Source organism: Aptenodytes patagonicus, chromosome 5 (assembly GCF_965638725.1).
Source record: "Aptenodytes patagonicus chromosome 5, bAptPat1.pri.cur, whole genome shotgun sequence".
NCBI lineage: Eukaryota > Metazoa > Chordata > Aves > Sphenisciformes > Spheniscidae > Aptenodytes > Aptenodytes patagonicus.
This window is the reverse complement of record NC_134953.1, coordinates 36,910,038-36,928,565: the sequence shown is the minus strand read 5'-3', so window position 1 is coordinate 36,928,565 and position 18,528 is coordinate 36,910,038. Positions and strand designations below refer to the sequence as shown.

Below are 18,528 nucleotides of genomic sequence, written 5' to 3'. Positions count from 1 at the left end.
ATTGTTTCATAGGCAAACTGCTGAAACCATGGCTGGTGGTGGTGGATTTTGGGTGCTTTTGATTTTATTTTTTTTAAATTATTTTAAAGAGTATTCCATATTATCTGAGGTGCAGATCAAGTGATTTTGTTGTTGTTGTTGTTATAATCATATATTTTTAAAACAGCAAGCTGTGCAGCTTTAAAAAAAGACTGATCAGACTCAGGACTTTCAAACTGTAATTGCTCAACTGTTCAGCACTTTTTTCCTATAGCATGCACTTCTTGCCTTTAATCAGAATTAACTTGATTCTTTACTTTGGTTCTTTACTAAAATTTTACATTCTTTTCCAAATATGGGTACTTTGATAGTAGGTTCTTTAAGGAGCTGCATGGTGCTGTACTGTATATATGAAGGCAGAATTCATTGTCAAAAAGCTGAAAGTCTAATGAATTAAATAATTCGGGTATTAGTAATCTGGAAAATGGGGAGAATGACAACTTCAGCTTTATTCAGTGTATTTTGTGGTTTTCTGCATAACTTTGCAGATGTTTTGTCAAAATAGGAAGGTTCTGCAGTGTAGATTGCCACTAATTCAATAATAATTCTGAGGCAGCGAGGCTCCTGATTGGTTACATTTAGACAACAATTAAACGATGTTTAAATATATTTATTATGTCGTTATTTAAAATTAAGTAACACCTTTATGATAATTCCATTCCTGTTTTACGAAAATATGTAGTCAATAATTCTGGTATGTTGGTGTAATATTGCATGTTGGTGCTACTTTATGCAACAGATGATATGTTAATAATGTAGTCTTCCTCAGTTTAGCAATTAGTCTGCTTGATATTTTAACCTTAAGCAAATTACTGGTTTTGTGTGTTAGCGAATTTAAGGTAAATGGAGAGCATTTTGCCTGCAAAAAGTTGAGTTAGTGTTTATTTGGTTGATTTGGGTTTTTTTTGTTGTGTTCTTTTTTGAATTTTTCCCTTCCTGCAATTTAAAGATTCTTCTTTTCTTTTCATGATGCACAGAGAGTAGTTTATTGATTTCATCTCTGCAGCTACTCTCTGTTTCTCTTCAGGCTCTCTCCTTCTCTAGACTGACTTAGGTTTTTTTTTGGTCTTTTCTCACAGTTTTATGTTTTTTAGATCTATGATGATGATATTGATGCTGTTCTGTCTTCAGTGAGAGAGAAGCTTTGGGACACCATACCTCTAGAAAGACACAAAATGGACAGGGTATTTAAAAAAATATAATAGTGCAAAAGTAGAGCAAAACGCTTGCCTCATTTTTTTTTTCAGGTATTTCTTCTGTGTTTACTTCTCAGACTGTTGGTTTCTCTGACAGTACCTTATTTTTTCCAACCACTTGGCATGGTGGACTTGCATTTATTGACTGATGCACTGTAAATGCAGATGCATTTTTGCTGCTACCTGTCCACTTGGTTTGAATTCTAAATTTGTTTTGCCTCTTGGGATTTTTTTTTTCCCTTGCTGGAGAATAGGATGCTTTTATATTTGTACTTATGGGACAGAATTCTATTTTTTTAGATCACTTGTGTAGTTGGTGAAGAAATCTTATCCTTTTCTTCATTGTAGTTGCATAGTCTCCTGGTAAAGTAATAAGCACGTGGTCTATTCTTCCTTATCAAAATCATTAGTAAAAAGACTCAATCCCAGCAGTATTCTTGTGAAAGCCTAATTGTGTATGTTACTTCATTATGAGAGCACAAATATTACTAAGTTTGTCATTATTTAGATTTCACCAGCTGTGTAAGTTCATGCGATATGTAAAAATACCAACCAAACAAAATGGATTACAAATTTAGCTTATGATCCAGAACAGGGTCAAGAGGATTGACACTATTGTAAAGACATGTCAGATGGGCTTAGGATGAGGAATTTCCTGGTTCTTATTCTTTGGTGCAATGACTTGATTACAGTGGCATGATATACAAGAATGTTTCATGAATGTATGCTGTCAGCACTGGGGATTAGTGTGGTATATTGTTTTTATTCTTCCCATTTTTTGCTTTACATAGTGTTTTGTCTTCTTAAAACCATTCTCCCCTTGATAAATAAGCAATATTGTGAAAGGGAAAAAAAGTTAGTGTAAGGTTAACGTTCAGCTTCTACCTGGGATATGTATTAATTTAATTTAAATAATGTTAACAACATCAACAAAAAGCCATATTAGGAAAAAAAACCCTCTAGCTAATTAACTGATTGAAGAGGTATCTGTAGATGTAACCACTTTAGGATCCAATACTTCCATCTTCAATTAGTCTTTCCTGGGAGATATGGAATCTACCCTCTTCATGTGAGCATAGTTACTATTTTTAGGCCTAACTGATTTAGAAATATCATTCTGCTGCTTTTATATAGATGTAGTATGTGTTATGTCCCATGCCACTGATCCTAAAAGAGATTATCTGTTGTCCTGGTAAAACCTTTCACTTTTACATGACAGAGGCTGATAATATCTCTTTGAGTGAAGATACTCCATGATAAGCTCTGTGATAAGTTGTTAAAGAGTTTAAACTCAAAACTGATGTATGCCGTACTGATACATGAGCCTTAAGTGTGTGTAAGTAAAAACTTCCTTGTATTAATATCTTGCAAACTGGAATAGTATGAATTCTTCAACTAAAAATAAAATGCTGGGATTTTTACTATCCTATTCCATTAGCTTCTTAATTTATGAAGCTAAAATGGAAGTTAGCCAAAGCAACATCTGACCGATATTCCTGCTGAGAACAGAAACAAAAGCTGAGCAATGCGTTTGCTTAGAGAACAGAAATGCTGGTCTGCAATTTTAAGTAAAACATAAAATTTTATTTCTGAAGACATAATTATTTAGATGTTGTGTTTTGTGTTTTGTTTATTTGTTTGTTTTTGTACAGGTTATTAATGCTGCTTTAGCTCTTGCTGCCAGACCAAAAAGTCAAGTTGTGAAAAACAACATGGAGATGTATAGGAGTACATGGGAGAATCACATCCATGTTCTTACTGAAGCTGTGGATGATATAACAAGTATTGATGATTTTCTTGCTGTATCAGGTATGATAATTTTCAGAATCTGATTATTCTTTTATATGCTTTGAAAACTTTTCATAACATTTCAACAGGTAACCAATGGAAGATTAGATTGTGTAAGGTTTTGTGAAGCTGTTGCTTCTGTTTAAAATGTCCCTGTACAGTAGATATTTCTACTCTACACAATGTAGAGCTGGGTAGAAGTTACTTAAGCAAACTAGGTGCATGAAGCAGAATGGGTATGTTACAGTGGGTACATTTATCCATCCTCACAGGTTCATTTAGCTCTAAGTTTCAAAATCCTCTCTGCAGCTGTGAGAAGTTTCCTTCTAGAAAAGGAAGTGCATATCAGTGTGCATATACGTAAAACACGAGATTCTCACGATATCCTTTGTTCCAATGCACTGTAGCGTTTCCAGAGTTACAAATATTTGTCAAACAAAATGTACTTATAAATCTCTTCACTGAAGAGACCTTTGATAGCAGTAAACTGTATTTACTGAAGCAGTGAACATTTAAACAGAAGATAGACAACAGTTTTACTTGTTGCAGTTTAAAGTTCCCAACTCTTTTCAGTTAGTGTAATATGGACAGGAAGGAAAAACTTGTCTCATCTTCATTAAATGTGGTTAACTTTTGTGTTTCCTTATGGCCAGTGGGCCCCTGCGCTTGCCCATTTTTCTCTGGGTATGTCCATTGGGCTTAATTCCATTTGGTAGGATTATTTGGTTTATGCAGCAATATAGAACATGAACAGTTCTGCAGATTTCAGTAGTTTGAAACCATTGTAAGTGAAGTCAGGACTAAGTGCATTTTCCCAAATTACTCTTTGCTCATTAAACATGAGGGTGGACTCTTGTCTAGAAGGGGACTTAGCTTGGATATTCATTGCTCTAAAGCTTACTTGTATATCTCAAAAAGTATCACCTTTACTGTGGTAACTGGAAGCTGCTGGACTGGAGTCCCCATAACTGAGTGGTGGTTTTTTCTTGTGATTGGGGTGTGGATATTGCAGTGCAAAAACTGTAAGCAGAGATGGCTGTTCAGGCCCTTTCTGGGTCTGCTGATGCTGGATACAGGCTTTTCCTCAGAGCATGAAAGTTCTCCTTGCTTTACAGTGGTCAGTTGGTATACCTAGCAAGTGATTTAGGTCTGAAGGTAGAGGAACTTACTACAAATAGTGTGAGTTGGTTATTCATTGAGCTACTCTCCTACATGTATCTCAGCATCTTAGTACAGAAAAACATAACCAGAGGATTATTTTTTCCCTTGTGTAAGTTAGCTTTTAATGGAAGCCAATTATGAACCTTCCTATTGCTTATAGGGTCAGGGAGGTTGCAAATCTTCCCTGTTGGACTGAAACTGAAATTTCTGCAGGTATTGCTAGAGCTGTTAATAAAGGGAAGAAACAAGGCAAAAATTGCTTGTTTCAGACATTTTTTCAAAATATTTGAAATATTTTTTCAAGATTTTTTTTCAAAATTTCCTTGTCTTGAAGAATAGAGTTAGACATTCCAATAATAACTGGGGGTGGAAATCTGTCACTGGGCAGCTACTCTTTTCAGAGTAGACTCCTGGCTTTTTGATGTATTTTCTAATCTTTGGTTGAGCACAGCTGAATGATTGACAATATTTCACAGTAAGTAAAAGCAGAAACTGTAACTTAAGTAACAGTGATGTGTAGGCCTACATATAATGAGGTCCAAAAAAGTAAACATTCATATATTTGCTCTAAACCATGTGTAGAGCATCTTCTGTAAGCTTTGGTAGAACCTTTTGGCACATGTTAATTTAATTTGTTTAACTTCAGGTGTCATGCTTGTTCTTAAGTGATCTGAGTAGATGTTTCCCTATGGCAGTGTCACCTACTTGCTTTGGGAAGATTTTTTTTTTTTTTTAATTAGCTCATGTACAAAGAAGTAATTATTAAGACTAATTATAAGGAATGGTGCAAGCCACTCTCGGTCTACTCCTCAGTGTATTAGCACTATTACCGTGTTCTGAGGGAGTAAAACATTCATATATTGCTCTGTCTAAATAGAAAAGTTAAATGTGTAATAGAAGATGGTATCTAACTTTTTCAGAAATTATTTGGTAATTGGGAAAGATAATGCACGTTGTCTCATGTTTGAGATGAAAAGAATAAGAGAATAGATTTATAATGGATCTGTGTTTTCTACAGAAAATAGTATTCTATAGCACATGCCAACATGGGCATATTGGGAAAAATGTTTTTAAAATAACATACCTAATTCAAAATTGATACTGTGCTGTCTTAGAGTGTCAGATATTCATGTTTGAGTTGAATGGCTGAGTTTGCATCCCTAACTGCATCTTCCAGGTTGACGAGGGAAGTGATTAGTCCTGTAGTGTTAGAATCATATTCAAAAATATAATACACTTTTTTTGGAAGTACAGTAAACACACCTTCCCTAGTGATTCTGGTGATTCAGAATTCTAAATCATACAACAAAATTGCCTACTTAATTTATTTTAGATTGCATCTCTGATTGATTGATAGGTCAGATTTTTCTACCAGATACAAAATGTACTTCCCAAACCTGTTAAGAGTTGGGAATATCTATTTTGTGGTTTATATTATGTATCTCCTTTTCACACAGTGTTACATGAGCAAGTTATTCTATAAAATGATGTTATTAATGTGAGTTATGCTGGGTTACTGATGATTTGGAGGGCAAATTCAGTACTTTTAGCTGCATTTCTGCTATGGACATTTTTAAGGTACAATGTAACTCCCATTAATGTCACCGCAAAAACTGTGCGCAGAGCTCAGTAGCAAGTGGATTAGTCCCTGTGTTTCTTGAATCCAGGATGTTATGTTTCTGTCCTTAAAATAAGCTGAATAAGGGAGCTATAGCTGAGAGGATGGGAAGGAACTAAGCTCCCTGTGGAAACATCTCCTTGTGACTCTTTGCACGCCACTTGTGGGGTTGCTGAAACAAAACGTATGTGTACAGGAAAATTGTCTCTCCTGTTGTGGTACATGTACTTCTCTGATGTAGCACTGGGGGAAAGAGAATTCTGTGGCAGATCAAAAAGGGCATTTCTGAGCCCTTTTGTGAGCATTTGAAAGGTTGGGGTTTTTTTTGTGGTTGGTTGGTTGTTTTTTAAGTGCTAATATGACATTTATTGTATGTGCTTATAATGCTATTCTTATTTTTTGAAGTGTATTGGTCTCTCCTTTTCAGATTCACTTATCCTCATGAAATTGGATTTTTTTTTTGTTTCAGTTGTGTTTTATTCTTTCTATTTATGTGTATGTGATACTGTGTTCAAAGGAGAACTAGCAGTACAGAAGACAAAAAAGAGATGAAATCAGGTCTTTACAAGTGAAAAAGAGGTCTGATTGCAAATAGCCAGTTTAAATGATGGTCTGTTCCTTATAAAGGAAAGCAAGAGTTAATGATTGTATAAAAAATGTCATTGCAATTATGGAACATTATAAATGATGATACCATTGTTCATAGATTTGTTATACCTCCTAAGAACAGAGAATCAGTTTCAGTCTATCGGTTTTGGATAGTTAATTTATGCAAGGAAGAATGTGGGTATTGATCTTTATAACCCACTGATACTAAGTTTAAAAAATACTGTCATCCATTTAGCATGATGATGTGTAGTTTTTAGATTCATAAAAGTAAATTGAAATGTGCTGTTGCATTTGATGCATGAATTTCCAGGACACTAGTTTTGATATGCTTGTAATTTTGTTTATGTTGGTAAATCTTAAGTTTTATCCTCAGCTCTGCTCTTGTAAACTGACTCTTCAGTGTCTCTTTCCTGATACAATTAGGCTGAAATCATAGTTCGTGATGTTCATTTTCTAATGTTGATTCTTCTGTGTTATTTTAATACCCGTTATTCAAAATTACACAAATAAAGCGTTTGGATATAGATGGAAAATCTGTAATGTCAGTGTTTCCTTCCTTTGTATGTACGTTTTCCTCTCTTGATGATGGTGTGTAATTGCAATGACATGTTAATTGCAATTGTTAAGTATTTTTACATTATTACGTGTTAGAAAACCAGTAAGAGAAGAGTTAGATCTTTTAGTCCAAGAGTTAACTGAACTTCTACAAGGACTGTATAGGTAAGAAAAGCATCAAAAGTGTGTTTATGTATATAAAATTCTCAGGACCTGTGATGTTTCCTTTCTGTTGTCTTCCTGAAGAGCTTGAATGGCAGACCCCTGTGCTGCTTTTCTGTCCTCTTCTCAATGTCCTTGCCCAAACTATGATTATTTCACCTAATGAACCTTCTCTCCAGCCTTCCATACTGTCTGAGTTTTGGTCTGTCATATTTATAATATCGCTATGGTTAAATCCTTATAATATTAGCTCCTCTTTTGCCAAAATTGAAGTTTCGTGTTTTCATAAAAACATTACTTTGTTCATCTCTTTTCTCATCCCTCCTCATGTATGAATAAATCCTCTTCTTCATGTACTGTATGCAAATAGCACAGACACTTTCCTGTTGTGTTCTCAGTGTAATGATGTCTCCGCTCTCTGCCCTTCCAAATACCTCCTTAAAATACAGTTTGTCTGAAGTGCATTTTGACTCTTGTAATCTCATCAACACTTTGAATTGAATTAATTTTTTTAAAGGTAAATACATTACGAATAATGGGTAAGAAGTCATTAGACTTTGAGATGGTTTTGTCTGATGTCCAGTTTGTTGTTTCTCTACCAGAAATTCTGTTACTTGCCATTTACCTGATGGAGTGATAGTGAGTGGAATGACTTAAATGTTTGCCTCAGGTAAGGTTTTGTGTAACTCCCCTGTGCAGTTTCCACTGCTAAATTGATAGTGGTAAATGTGGGCATCTGCAGATCAATCTGCAGTAGAATCTGGAGAAGATGCCATTTTTAGTATTGTGAACAGAAAAATATGCTATAATGTATACGGAGGTGCCCCACAATTCAACTCCTTACAGAAATTGGACTGAAGTGTCTTGAATAGATAAAGACTTCAGAGTCTGCTCAGGAAGTTCTGTGATAGGACTAAAGATCATTCAAGCTGACTTGAGTAGGCAAAAGGGAATAATGTTTTAACTGAAGAATTGGCACAAATCAGTTACTGCTGGCAAGAGGGAGAAGAGTCATAGTTCACCTTCCTATTAAACTCGTGTTCTAGTGTCACATACAGACTTTCAGAGGAGATTCAGGGAAATGTTGCATGGCTCTCTCTCTGAATGGAGTTGAGAAGAGCACACTCCAAATGTGGAGTGTGCAAGGAATTCTCTAAAAAACTGAAATCGTGCAGGCTAGAAATTTGTTTCCAGTCTCTTAATCCTTCCCTTGGAATCTAAGAATATGCTAAGTCTTTCCAAGCACAATGGGAAACAGTGAGATACTACACTGTTAGAACAGAAGCTGCCTTTTAATGTAAACCTGTGCCATCAGAAACTACTTTTAATTCATGGAAAGCAGCAAAAGATAGGATGTTACTGTAAAGCTGTTGGAGGAAGCAGTTTTTGTGGGTGCAAATGGTCTTATGGCCCCAACAAAAACAAGAGCTAAGGGACCACGTTTTTTGCTGCTTTTGTTTGTAGCTTTTATTTGATTTCAGTGAAGCTTCCTCAGTTTAACACTAGCAAAAATAAACAGGAAAAAAGAAACTTACCTTATGTCTTTTTTCCAAAGGCCCAGTTCTAAGTAATTTACTGATAACACAGAGGGAGCAAATATGCAGCTTCACTTCTTTCCTAATGTTATAGCTTCAGATCTGAAGCCCCTGCTGCTACTGCAGTTTCTACAGTTGGAAGAGATCTTTAATAGTTGATTAGGAAACAGGGTGTCAGATGAACTTTATTAACACGTAGTGTAGCATGTACAAAATGGTAAAACAGGAGAATAGAATTAAAGAATAAAAGACATTAGAAGAGAACTCTGGAGATTATCTACTAAAGCATCCTGTGCAGAGCAGGACAAACTTTGTTTCCTACAGCAATTTCATTTGAAACTTCTTCGGTTATACGTGATCCAAATCTTGTTTTTTCTTTGGTCTTAACGATTAATGTACAGCAAAGCTTAAGCGATGCAGCACTTAAGTCTTATTCTTCTACTGCAATAATATATAAAAAAAAGTCTGCTTGATGAATCCCTTCTCTCAGTTGCACCACTGAAAGAAAAATGCAATTGATTTGAGTCAGAGCAACTAAGAGTAGATTCATGTAAATGTATTTTCGTAAGTTTTTAGGATTATATAAAGGATGACAAAGTTCAAAATAATACTAAAGTATGGTATCTGTACCTTGAAAAGAGATTTATTTTATTTACAGATAATTTCATAGATATGGAAAAATACCGATAATACGCCGCTTATAAAAACTGAAAGCAATTACTAAATTGCATAGGTCTTTAAAAAATATTTGTTGATGTTTAATTTTTCAGTTGTATACACATTCTTTGAGAAGTAGAAAGGGGAGCTCTGTGCCTTTTTAAAATCTAAAATGCCACAGTACTAAAATGAATCAGAAAAAGTATACGTATGTGTACAACTGTGTACATTCATATGTATGTTCCTGTGTGTATACACACACACACACACACACATAACTGTGTATATTTGAGCTCTGTGAATTATTGTGTGGCTTTTCTAAGCTGATACTGACTGGAGTTAGGGCTTCCTGGGTAGATGCCCTGTGGTAATGCAGTAGTTGCATTGTGGTGAAGACTATAATTTATATAAGTCAGAAGGCATACCTTTTCTTATAATAGAAAAGGCTTTACATTTGTAATTGTTTGCATAAAATTATTTACTAAACTGAGCAACTGAAAGTTACAGGAGCACACCATTATTTGATACAAAAATAACTGCAGTTAGCATTATTGTAAAGCTCTTTTTGTTTTCAAGTATTTCAGTACATTAAATAAACATTGAAGTAGATAGAAAGCAAAAACTTTGTTATTTATGTAACAACATATTTCAAAATATTTTGACGATATATTGATGTTTGAGAATTTGCTTCAGAAAAAAAAGTAGGCCACCTTCTTACTTAAGAATGTAGTCACCTGTTTTTACTGAAATGCATGTAATTTTGGAAGGTCTGAAGTGCCCATGTAATTATCCTTCCCCTCCTTGGGTTTCAGACTGGTATCGCTGAAGCACTGGGGGGTGGAAACAGTGCTTTATTATTTCTGCGTAGTACTAAAACAAAGTTGTTGAAAACTTTTAGAAGAGGTCCCTGGCAGAAACCTCTTGGATTGTTAGACTCATTGTTGACTGAATTTCACAGCAGCTCAATTTCTGTTTGGTAATTCTCTTCTCTAAGCTGTTTTGGTTTGTAAGTGCTATTTTTGGTTTTTTACATCCTTTGGAAGAGCTGCGTGAGATGGACTTTTGTGTCTCAACTCTGTCTCTGCCTGCATTGTTTGTGTTCCTTGTAGGCTTTCTGTTAATTTCTGTTGTATAATTGGTTGCAGAAGTTTGTTGATTTAAGTTTGGTACAGTTCTTTCCTCTCTTATTCCCCTAGACCTGTGAGTACAATTGATTTCACTAAGCATTTCTGTTAATCTTACCGCAGTTTACCCTTAAGAGAACTTAAGTTATGGAGTCATAGTCTTTCCATATAGTTCTCTCTGAATTAAAATCAAGCCAGTGTTTGTTACGATTCATAACCTCTGTTCTTAACAAAAGCAGTTCTTAAATAGGTGAATTTTTGGACAAAATCTGATGAGCATTTATTCTTCAATCTCCAGCTGAATGCATTTCCTAAGCTTAGTTTAATCTCCCTTTTTTTTCTTCTGTACTCAGTGAACAGAGATATGATCATTTAGAGATATTTGGGAGAGTGTCACTTGTTCTTCTGGATGATTCAGTCTTTCTCTCCCGAATACAGAAAAAGGTTGTTGAGATCAGACTAACATAAAATTTTATGAATTCTCCCCTGGATCTTCCAGTCTGATGTATTTCCAGGTGGTAGCTAGGTTTCTAATAACTTTTGAAGTTTGTTTTTTCAGATCTGTAGCAGATCCCTAGCATTATCCAATCTCATACAATAAAAGCAGATCTTTCCTATACTTGTCCAAAATGACTTTGAATCAGTCATATTTTTTTAAAAAAAACATGCTATCCTTTTAGTTCCTCTGACTTTTCACATCCCTAACATACAATTACATGCAACTACATTTCCAATTTTTTAAATATTTTCTGAATATCACATTCTTCATTATCTCTGCCCTATAGTAGTTACTCTGCTGTTGAACCATTGTTCTTCATTATCCAGTGTCACATTCTGTATAAAAGTATCTTAAGAAATAACTTTCTTTATGCTGCCTGTCTTTTTAATCTCATCCTATTCATTTATCCAGGATTGTGTCAGGTCTACCCAGTGCTGCTTTTTTCTTTTTTTCTGACACCTCCAATAATCTGAAACAGTAATTTATACTTGCCATTACAGTCTTAAGGATGGAAACAGGCCAAGATGTGAAGGGGGTGTTAATATCTTTCTGTTACGTTTGAAGGGAAGAGAAAGCTTTGGTTTTTTAGTATAAACCCCTTTTTTCTTGTTTGAAACAGAAGCAGCAAACTTCAAGGTAAAAATAGCTTAGGATTTAACCTACGCTAATTGATGACATTTCGAGAGAGAAGGATGCTGAGCACCAGAGGTAATAAACATAATTCATCCTGTCCTGCTCTGTGCATTCTGTCTGCTAACCAGAGGTCGTGGTTCTTTTAGGATCTGTGCGATGACTCACACTGATTGTCACAGATCAGCATTGAAATTGGCATCCAAACTAAAATTGCAGTCACTGTTCCAGCTCAGGCACTCTTCTGCTGATGGATGAGGGGTGAGAGGGAAGGAGGTGTTAAAACATAGATTATTCTTTGTGTTGAGGTTCTGTTGTGCTGGAATTGCATTGAATGATTTCTTCATTTTTGGATATATATCAGTTATTTCATAGTTGCTGGAATTGTTAAATTATGGAGTTCCATAAGTAAGTTGGTCATGTGGTAGAGAAACATTGTATTGTAAGCAAGTTAGTTAATAGAAAGGAAAACAACTTACCTGTTCACAATGTTCATTTCTGATGGGCATTCTTTTGCAAGTTCTTAAAGTGTCTTGTGCTTACTTCTTTTATCTGGAGTCACTGAGGCATGTTGATTTTCTTTTATGTAATAACTGATGTTATTTTCCCCAGGTTAATTGCCAGAAGGTTTGGATGGTAAAAAGAACTGTTTGCTGCCCCATTGGTTTGAATTGAGTGACAAATTCTGGATAGGAGACAACTGGAAGTGGGAGAGAGAAATGGAAGTGGAAGAGAGTGGAGATTAGATATGATAGATTTTCAGCTCTTAGTATATCATGCCTTCCTGCCAAAATACAGGTTCTAATTGTTATGGCATGATCTGTCCTTCACTGCACTAAATCAGGGTCTGGAAACAGACTGTATTTTTGTGCTCTTTGCGCCATTACTAGAGAATGCATCATACGTGTTAGACCTAGTATTTTTATCCTCTGCAAAGTCTTAACTTGTAGAACTAGTTATTGCAATATACTGATGACATCGGTGTTGTTGAATTTTGATACTAACCTTGCCAAAAATTTTGGAAATCAGTGATCTATTTATTGAATTCTTCCTTCTGATCTCTGCTTTGATGGTCATCTGGGATTTTTACATGTAAAAAATTGCTACAGGTATGAGCCTAGACATGGCAAGAGCTCTTTGTAGAGGTGCCATTTATAATTATGGTCATGGTAAATATGTAGATAGAGGCAAATGCTAGAATGTTCAGAAGTGCTGAAACTGTTTTGAAAGTTTAGTAGAAGGGAATCCCTACATTGTCTAGGTGCCTTTTGAAAAATACTACTCCAACTCTGTAAAATCCTGTTCATCCTTACTAGTTCTTTGCATATTCCACTGGAAATTTTAGATACGCTGGGAAATTTATTTAATGCCAACTACTGAAACTCAGTTAAAAATTCTGAAAGGTTATATCCAATGTTGTAGCATTTCAAAGTTTAGAAACCATTTTATATGTGATTTCTTCTCATTTTATTCCTGAATCTCCTCAGTTCTCTAGTATTGTGCATTTCCACTGAAAATTGCCCATTTCCTTCCCCTCCCACCCCAAAATCTTCTAATTTCTTTCCTTTGAAGTTTATCTTCTTAAACTTCTAGAATCTTCTTCCTCCCCACACTCCCATTGTCATTTAAAAAAGCAAACTTCTGCAATGTTCTAGTACATTGCGGATAAGGCTGTAAAACTTTAATGCTTTGTCTGCTAACTTAGTGGAACCACTTGCAAACAGAAGCAGTGTATGACATACCTGCATTTTTTTCAGATGCACTTTATTCTGTTGTGGTTTTATTCAGTGATTTAGGAATGTATGTTAGCTTTCATCTTTCTGAACACCTACACTAAGCTTGCATTAAGGAAGGTGCTAGTCTGAGGTTATTGCAGTTCAGGTACTTCTCCAGGCAGAACTTTTTATGCTTTACTAGTCACTTGTTCTTTGCCAAAATACACAGTTGTGCTTAAGCCACACACAAAGTGTCGGATGTAATTTGGGCTAATCAGATTAGTATGTTATTTCATTGTCTTGGAGGTTTTGCCTTTTGCCTCTGGAGTTATGTCTTTCTCTTAGGCTTTTCTTTTTTCTTTGCATTGTAAAAATTTGTCTGTGAGTAACAACTGTTGTGTCTTACAGGAGCAAGTCTAATGAGTGAAATCTTTCTTTCATTGCAGAATAGCTTGCATAGAGACCACCCAATAGATTTTAAGGAGCATCTCTGAAGAAGTTACTTATTTCCTACCTATCTCTGCTAGCAAATAGTTAGGTATATTGTAGGGAGAGCGAGCACTGTTGAAACATCTCAAACTTTGTGTCATGGTTTAACCTCAGTCGGCAACTGAGCACCACGCAGCCGCTCGCTCACTCCCTGCCACCCCCAGTGGGATGGGGGAGAGAATTGGAAGAGCACAAGTGAGAAAAACTCGTGGGTTGAGATAAAAACAGTTTAATAATTGAAATAAAATGATAATATAATAATAATAATAATAATAAATAGTAATAATAATAATACACAAAGCAAGTGATGCACAGTACAATTGCTCACCACCTGCCGACTGATGCCCAGCCAGTCCCCGAGCAGCGGCCCCCCCGGCCAGCTTTCCCCCTTTTATGTACTGAGCATGACGTCACATGGTATGGAATGTTTCTTTGGCCAGTTTGGCTGTGCCCCCTCCCAGCTTCTTGTGCACCTCCAGCCTTCTCAGTCAGTAGAGCATGGGAAACTAAAAAGTCCTTGGCTAGTGTAAGCATTACCTAGCAACAACTAAAACATGAGTGCGTTATCAACTTTGTTCTCATCCTAAATCCAAAACACAGCACTGTACCAGCTACTAGGAAGGAAATTAACTCTATCCCTGCTGAAACCAGGACACTTTGCTACTTCAGATATTTTCAGTAACTTTGCTATTGTAGTACTGTAACAAAGTACTATGAACTCACCAAAGCGATGAATAATACCGTTAAGGCTGTTCATTTCAAGTCATGCATCACTGCAATTATAGTTCTGATTGCATGTTTGTGCATTTGTATGTGTGTGGTTGAACTACTCTGGGTAAAGCTCTCTCATCTCTAATTTTAATTACTCTCAATTTATGGTAAGTTGGACTTTACCTATGACTGTTGTAATTGAGCAGATGGGTATTATATTAACCCAGGACTCAGCTTTGGTGAGATTGTTTTTATTAACTACGGTTGCTTTTTTATTAACACCTAAAGGAAGACAAAACTAGGCTGTTTATAGAATACCAGTTTTTAAAAAAACAGATCATAAAAAGCATAAAATAAGTTCATGCCGTATCAAATGTAATAAGTAAATATGTTTGTCTTTAGCTTAAAGTACTCTGCTATGTGGCATAGTAGAATGAAGTCCATCTATGGAGATGGTTTGTCACCATCAGAGGTCTCTACCATTATGGCTAGATTTAGCGGTCATCTAAAATTTCTTTCCTTTGCCAAAGCCAGTAGAGGCCATTGCACTGTTGGAACATGTGTGTACTTCCCTTAAATTCCACATGCAGGTTTTATTTAAGAATCTTGTGCAACTTGTAGCTATATTTATATGCCACTTACCTGCACAAAGACATCCTGCTTCGTTTTCGTAAGTGCACACGTAAGCATGAGTCACAAAATCTTGGGCCTTTTGATTCTTTTGCCATTGAAAATCCACCTTGTTCCTTGTCCCTGATGGTTTCTGCTGCTGGGCAATGTGGGAGGCCTTTAAGCATGTGCAGAAGGGCCTCTTCCTGGATGCGTCCTAAGTGTCAGTGGTGCCTCATAGCTCCTGGTTTTAGTGCCTGTTTCATGGGTAAGCAGTGGAATTTGTTGTCCTGTGCCTCCTGTGTGTTCCTTTGTGAATGTGATTTGGATCATAGTGGATAGATTTGTTTTTTTTCTGGAGGAAGGGGAAGCCCTTGTTCTGGTTCCTGTTGAATTGTTCTGTAAACTGCAATCACACTAGAACATTTTTCATGTTCTAGAATCCAAAAGAGTCTGAAATTTCTCATGAAATGCTTTTAGTTTAAAAAACACAAACAAAAGAAACTCCCCAAACCCCAACAACCAAACATGTTATTTATGGGTGGGGGAATGTTCTTTTTACTGCTTACAAAGAAAAACATTATAATGCCCATTTACCAATACCATCCGTTTCTTCTTTATGGATACTGAAAAGCTCTTACTCAGTCGGGACTCTGGGATTAAGAGATCTAAGATGCTCTGTGGTGCTTGTTTGGAAAGCTGAGATCACCCTTCTTTTAACCTTGTAACATTGCTACATTTTCTATTATGTTAAAAAAAACACACTTAATGAATAGCACTCAGATACAGTGAATCATAAGGCCAGGTCTCAGTCTGTAAGTATTTATAGCATTAAATTTTAGATTTTGATCAGGCTCATGTTTCAAATTACTTCAGACAGTTACAATCATTAAGATGGCAATCTGGACAGTTGAAGTCACTCAAAGTAAACCACAAAATATACTGTAAATACTTGGGCAAGGAGTAAGAGTATGATTCACATTTCTGGCTTGCTTAGCTCTCTTGGTATAATTAGTTTTTCATCAATGGTTCAAAGTTCTGTTTCAGTTTATTACTGTTTTTCCAGTCTATGTAGCATGTTTACAGATCAATGCATTGCAAAAATTGCCAATTATAGATTCATTCTTAGCATAGCTATGGAGATAGGGAAAAAAACAAGATGCTATTCAGAGACTTAAGATTATATTTAATGTTTTCATACTGCCTTTTTGGCGCCTGGAATAGCAAAATACCATGCCATGCTTTTTGAAAGAGAATAAACATAAGAATCTAAGTAGAGATGTATGCACTTATTTATGGTGAAACGGTATGCAAACAGGAAGGTAAGTGACACAGTGAGTTTTTCAATACCGTTTCTCTCAAGTTTGTCTGGCCCAACTATAATGTGCTTCAGGATAAATATGAATTCATTAAGCTAAAACAGTCAAGCTCCTTCTTCATGGTTCTCACCTGGAGTGTAAGAAAATGGCTTTGAATTTTTCCCTTTTTGATCAAGGCTAAAGGCTTGATGTATGTGTCACTGAGCATGCAAAGTTTGCTTCTGCTGGTATAGCTTTCATCAGTTTAATGACCCACTTGAAAGTTCTGTCAAAGCCATCATACAACTTTGCCCTTGCTGGGCATATCCTCTACTGTCTCCTACTCTTTCTTAACCTGTTTGTCTTCCCTAACATTATATAACTGTTACTTCAACAATTTAGAGATGTATTTTGTGAAGAAGTAGGGTTTTTTGGTTTTAGTCCTGCTGCTTACTGAAATAGATGTTTTTAGATGGAAATAGGGACAAGAACTATTTACAGCATTTCAGATGCAGGCATATCATGGATTATGCTGGCATAGTAAAACCCTTTTTCCTATACTGTCAAGCCTTCCCTGGGAAATCCTAGCATTGTTTACCTTTTAATTATCATTGAGCTAGTGTGCTTCTAGAATTTTCTTAATTGACTTCAGAATTTTCTGTGCTTAATAGTAGTAACTAATTTATAACTCAGTATTTTGTATAGACTTGGGGCTGTTTTTTCACTATACACGTTAATTTGAGTTTATTGACATTGACTGTGGTGTGTTTTATTAACTGATCACTTGGTACTGTGATAGTCATCTGCAGTTCTTTGTTATCAACTTTGACTATCCTAAATGAGAAAAGACTCAGAATTGTCCAGGAATAATAGTTGTAAGACCATTTTGAAAGCCTTTTGGAAATCCGGTCTATAGTTACCAAATGAATCACTTATCGCACTGTTCGCTGGTGCCTTTAAATATCTCTAGTTTGGTATACATGGCTTTCTACTCTACAAAGCTATTTTGACTCTTCTAATTACCTCATATTCAGATCTCTCTCTATTTTATATAGAAGTTCCTACCAGTTTGCCCAACAGAAATATTTTATATAGATTTCTGTTTCCCCTGATTCCTACCAAATGCCTTAAAAGTTATCACCATAGTAATTAATTTTTCTTTCTCTGTTATCAAGGTTAATAGAACTTGATATGTTACATGTCACAACTAGTAGTTCAACAATTTGTTTTCAGTTTCCTTTAGAGGAATGTCTTGTTCCTGGAAATTTGTTGATGCTCACTGTATCCATTTTGTTTTAACTGAAAATCTAGTGTTGCCTCCTACCTCCCTTTGATATCCATATCCTTGCCCCAAAAGTTGCAGACAGTCCCTGATACACCGATCTAAATGCAAATTACTCTTGTAATACTGATTGCTTAGACTCAAGGGCAAACATTATAATTGTGTTATACTTCTTAGATAATTGATGCATTCTTAGGGACTGCTTGTTCAGGTATGCCATATCCTAGCTACCAAATTGGACCATATATCACACACTGATTTTGGGAAACCGTTTTGGCAAGTGTTGTCCCATAAAAACCTGCTATTTCAAATTAGCATTTTCTAATTCAAGATTTTCTGTACCTGTTGCTAAGGTTATGGGAACATTTTAGTGGTGAACTTCTTGCAGAGCTGTAGAGGATAAGAGAAATCAGATGTGTGAAGTCATTCAGTAAGTAGGAAGGACTAAGAAGCTAGGTGGTGCAGTTCAGCAGTGGACTTAGTAATTTGGATTATTCAAAGTTTCCATCCACAAACTGAAATTTCATATTGAATTCCTGCTCACTTTTTACTGCATTTCAGTAATTTGTTGCTGATATCTAGTTATCTGTAAGATTTGTTTCTCATCACAAGCTTTGCGAATTTACTAGCATCCTCTTCCAGAGTTTTGAAGGCTGATGCATTTGGAATTCACTTTGTATTTGATCTGGCTGAGTTCAGATTTGGCAGTCTTTGGAGCATGGTCTAAGATGCATGGGTTTGATGCAGATTGGGATTAATTTTTTGTGTGTTTGTTTTCTAACAGCTTGGTTGCTAATAGCTTTCCAGCTGCAGCTGTAGCAGTAGCTTTTAATGTTCTTGTGCAGCTTTGC

At 35.8% G+C, this 18,528-nt stretch overlaps 1 protein-coding gene across 8 annotated transcripts in view; it reads left to right on the top strand.

The window, feature by feature from the left end:
- Positions 1–18,528, top strand: part of CTNNA3 (catenin alpha 3) — a 582,319-nt gene that overhangs the window by 407,013 nt on the left and 156,778 nt on the right. For 7 of the 8 annotated variants that reach the window (XM_076339356.1, XM_076339363.1, XM_076339358.1 and 4 more), the window contains one exon: positions 2,888–3,044. In XM_076339356.1, coding sequence (XP_076195471.1) covers positions 2,888–3,044 — 157 coding nt within the window. Of the gene's footprint in view, positions 1–2,543; positions 2,572–2,887; positions 3,045–18,528 lie in introns of those variants that run through there. The other variant, XM_076339361.1, reaches the window with a different exon arrangement.